A 4,017-nucleotide genomic window follows, 5' to 3' on the forward strand; every position below is an offset into this window, starting at 1 on the left:
TCGGCCAGGAGAAAAGACTGTGTTCACCTGGAATGTAACAGTCCTCAAGATACTCCTGCTTCTCAGGGTAGTCCTCCTTCTCTGGAGACATCAAAACCCACCTGGGTGTGACCCTGGGGACCCTGCTGTGGGTGAGCTGCTGGAGCAGGGGGGTGGGATGAGGTGATCTCCAGAGGTCCCTCCCAACCCCCAGAATGTTTCAGAACAAGTGCTGCCAGTGGAGACCTGGGCTGGCTGCCCTCACCCAGAGACCCCAACACCCAACATCTGCCCCTTCTCCACCAACACAGCCCATGCCACGCAGGAGGCCAGAGCCTGGTGCTGGCCCAAGGTGACCAAGGCTCCTGAAGGAGGTGACTGAGCCCCCACTGCCCTGGCAGCCGTGCCCATTCCCCAAATGGGGCAAAAGGGTTCCTGAGGCCCTGCTCTAATCCCACGGAGGGGGAAATGCACGTCACCTAGAGCTTAGCAGGGGATGAAGCAATACCCAGCAAGGCAGGGAAGTTGTTGGCAGAGGTCAGCCAGCTGCCACCATCCACGACCAGGGTGGTGCCCGTCACGTAGGAGGAGAGGGGGCTGGCCAGGTACAGGGTGCTGTGGGCGATCTCTGTCTTGTTCCCTGCCCGCTGCAGGGGGATCATCTCCAGCAGGCTTGCTTCCTTGGCAAGCTGCCCACCTAAAAGGGGTAGGAGAAAGTCAGCTGGGAGCATGGGACCACCTGCCCAGCAGCCCAGCAGCACTGCTTGCATCGAATCCTGGAGTGGTTTGGGATGGAAGAGATGTTTAATGTCATCCAGTCCAACCCTCCCCCAGCCCTGCCAGGTCCCCACTGCCCCATGTCCCTCACACCACATCTCCACAGCTTGGAAACCCCTCCAGGGGTGGGGACTCCACCACTGCCCTGGGCAGCCTGGCACAGCCCTGGGCAACCCTCCAGGGCAAGAAATTGTTCCTCAGGGACAACTGAAACCTCCCCTGGGGCAACTTGAGGCCGTTTCCTCTTGTCCTGTCCCTTGTTCCTTGGGAGCAGAGCCCGACCCCCCCCTGGCTCCAGGCTCCTGTCAGGAGCTGTGCAGAGCCAGAAGGTCTCCCCTGAGCCTCCTTTGCTCCAGGCTCAGCACCCCCAGCTCCCTCAGCTGCTCCTCCCCACACTTGGGCTCTAGACCCTTCCCCAGCAGCTTCATTGCCCTTCTCTGGCCACACTTGCACAGGGCTCTCAGAGCCTGGGCAGCCACGGTGGCATCACACACCTCACGAGCTGCCTGGCACTGGTGGTCCCAGTCCCCTCGCAGAGGGACAGCAGGAGGCCACCCCAGAGGCAGGCAGGAGGCCCAGGTTGCCTTACCCAGGCGCTGGTAGCCCTCGGTGCCAGTAATGGGGCCTGGTGCCAGGCTGTTCACCCGGATCCTGTTGGGTCCCCACTCCACGGCAAGGTGACGGGTCATGGCATCTGGGAGGGGGTCACAACAGCAATGAGGAATGCAGAGCACAGACACTCTGGCCCAGAGCAAAGAGCCCTGAGAGAGAGAAGAGCCTCATCCTAAACACCAGCACGTAGCGGCCGCACATCCCCCTGTCCCAAGGCCATCGTCCCATCCCAATATTGGGGAAGAACCAGCTTCTTTACTAGCCCCAGCCAGCTCCCAGAGCCCCAGGGAGGAGAGTCCAGGTACCTATGGCAGCCTTGGCAGCACCAGCATGCACCTGCAGGGCCTGCCCTCGGTAGCTCAGGGTTGCTGTGATGTTCACGATGACCCCGCCGTGGTCCTGCAGGGGGAAAGGAGATGTGGTGTCAGGCTGGGAGCAGGGGACACGCAGGGGAGTGGTGGGACAAGAGAGCTGGGCTAGGAGGGACCATCCCCCGTGGGCACTGCCACCTCTGGGTTGCTCACCCCCTCCCTGGGGCAGCCAGCAGGGGCTCTTCTGGAGAGGTGGGACAGGCAAAGGCCAAGGGAAGGCACGAGGAGTAGGAAAAGGAGCAGCAGGTCACAGGTTTGACACTAACCCCCTGCCTACCAGGAGCTTTTCCAAGAGTCCTCTGGCTTCACTTACCCGGAAATATTTCTCAAAGAGGACCTTGGAGGTGTTGAAGGTGCCCATGGTGTCAATGTCTATCACTGTCTTGAAGGCATTGAAGGACAACGCGCTGGCTGGGCACAGAAAGTTTCCTGCAGCATCTGAGGAAGAAGCAGCCAGAGGCACAGTCAGGATGGGGCCAGGAGAGGCTCAGACAGGTTCAGAACCCTCTGCGAGAGGGCTGGTGGGCAATGCTGTCTGGGTAGGCTGGAGAGCTCATGGAAACAGCCCTGACAAGGGGATAAACAGCTTGTGGCTCAGGCCCAGCAGCACCTGCCCGAGGGTGGGAGGGTGCTGGTGCAGCAGGAGCAGGGCTGACCCACCCTCAGCCAAGCACAGATGGCCACAGACCCCCAACAGGTCTCTGCTGCCCTGGAGCCCAGCCCCTCTGCACTCCCAGGGGCTGCCCAGCTGCTCCCAGGCCAAACCAGTGCAAGCTGGGCACTAAGGAAACACAACCCTTGTGCAGGAAAACCCCCTTGGCTCAGGAAAACACCCTCCCTCCTGGGGGGTCCGTGCCAGACCCCCCCCTGCCCACTCCAGCAGCTCACTGTTAACCAGGATGTCAATCCTCTTGAACTGCTCCAGCGCCTCATCCACGGCTGCTGCCACTGTCTGGGGCTGCCTGACATCCAGGGCCAGGGGCAGGCACTGCTGCCCTGTGGCTGCCATCAGCTTCTTGGAGGCCTGCAGAGGAAAAAAAGAGCCTCGAGATGCTTCCCAGGCCTCTCTCCTTCAGCAAAGGTCAGAGCCAGACCTCGTTAAGAGCTCAGGCAGGAGCCCCGTCCCTGTGAGCACAGGGAGAATGCTGTGGGCAGGGCAGAGACCTGCCTGAGCCTGGCCAGGTCCAGCCTGGCAGCACCCTGCAGCTCAAGCCCTGGGGCAGCCAGAGGAAGCTCCTCCACCTCCTGTCCCAGCTGAACTCCAGGCTGTGTCCCCGAGGCCACAACTCCCTGAGCCCAGTTTGTCTCCCTGGCCCCTCAGCAACACAACCTGAGCAACATCCCTGCAGGGCAAGTACAAAGGTCAGACCCCAACGAGGCGTTTTTGGCAGGAGCCCAGATAAAAATTAACCTTTAGATCTAAAACTCAGCAGTAGGGAAAAGGCCGATGGCAGAGCAGAGGCTGGCAGGGTCTCTGCCCACAGCTCTGGGGCTCAGGGTCTGCCCCGGGGGCTGGGGGAGGATGTGACTGTCCCAGAACATTAAGCAGGGGGGACAACCCTGCACGACACCCCACGCTCCTGCTCGGGCTTGTGGGGCCCTTCTGGGAGGAGCTTTGAGCCCCAACAAGCACAAGCAAAGCTGGGTGAAGAGTCCCTGTGTCCTCAGAAGGCTCCAGCCCCTGAGGGCTAAAAGGCTCCTGGGCATGGCAGCTGGTTTCCTGGCAGCAGGAGGGAATGTGGAACTGCACCAGCACCCCAGGGGGGCAGCTGGCTCCTGGCAGCTCACCCCCCCACGCTGCCTTGGATCCTGAGTGTATTCCAGGCACAGCTGCCCCAAAGCCTGCACCCCAAGGCACTGGATCCATGACCAGGCCAGCTCTGAGGTGAGAGGCACAGGGGTGGGTGGTTGCTGTGCCCAGCCTGCCACCAGCTTCTCCAGTCACTGCCTTCCAGACCTGCATCCTCCCCTCTGCCTCCAAACAGGAGTTTTGGGGCTCAACGTATCCACCTCAACACACAGCACCCTGGGACAAGGGGGGTCTTGTCTTACTCAGAGCTGAGATTTCAGTCTGACTTGGGGCTCTGCCACCTCCCTCCTGACAAACCTTCCCCCCAGGTCGTTTCCTTGGGTCTCACCAAGGTGCCAGGTGGAGCAGACACCCCCAAAGCTGGCGGGTGAAGGCAGCAGGTCCCACGGTGAGCTCCACCCTGAGGTGGGGCGGGTGCAGCCCCCCCTAAACCCACACCCATCCCGCCCTGGATCCCTGCCCGCGGGT

At 61.6% G+C, this 4,017-nt stretch overlaps 1 protein-coding gene across 1 annotated transcript in view; it reads right to left on the reverse strand.

Annotated features, from left to right (window-relative positions):
• Positions 1–2,763, reverse strand: part of DECR2 (2,4-dienoyl CoA reductase 2, peroxisomal) — a gene marked incomplete at its 5' end in the record, with an annotated part of 3,308 nt that extends 545 nt beyond the window's left edge. The window contains 5 exons of the mRNA XM_008939015.1: positions 488–676; positions 1,346–1,450; positions 1,674–1,767; positions 2,053–2,177; positions 2,628–2,763. Coding sequence (XP_008937263.1) covers positions 488–676; positions 1,346–1,450; positions 1,674–1,767; positions 2,053–2,177; positions 2,628–2,763 — 649 coding nt within the window. The remainder of the gene's footprint in view (positions 1–487; positions 677–1,345; positions 1,451–1,673; positions 1,768–2,052; positions 2,178–2,627) is intronic.
• Positions 2,764–4,017: the final 1,254 nt, after the last annotated feature.

This window comes from Merops nubicus, unplaced genomic scaffold (assembly GCF_000691845.1).
Source record: "Merops nubicus isolate BGI_N331 unplaced genomic scaffold, ASM69184v1 scaffold49004, whole genome shotgun sequence".
In the NCBI taxonomy this organism is placed as follows: Eukaryota; Metazoa; Chordata; class Aves; order Coraciiformes; family Meropidae; genus Merops; species Merops nubicus.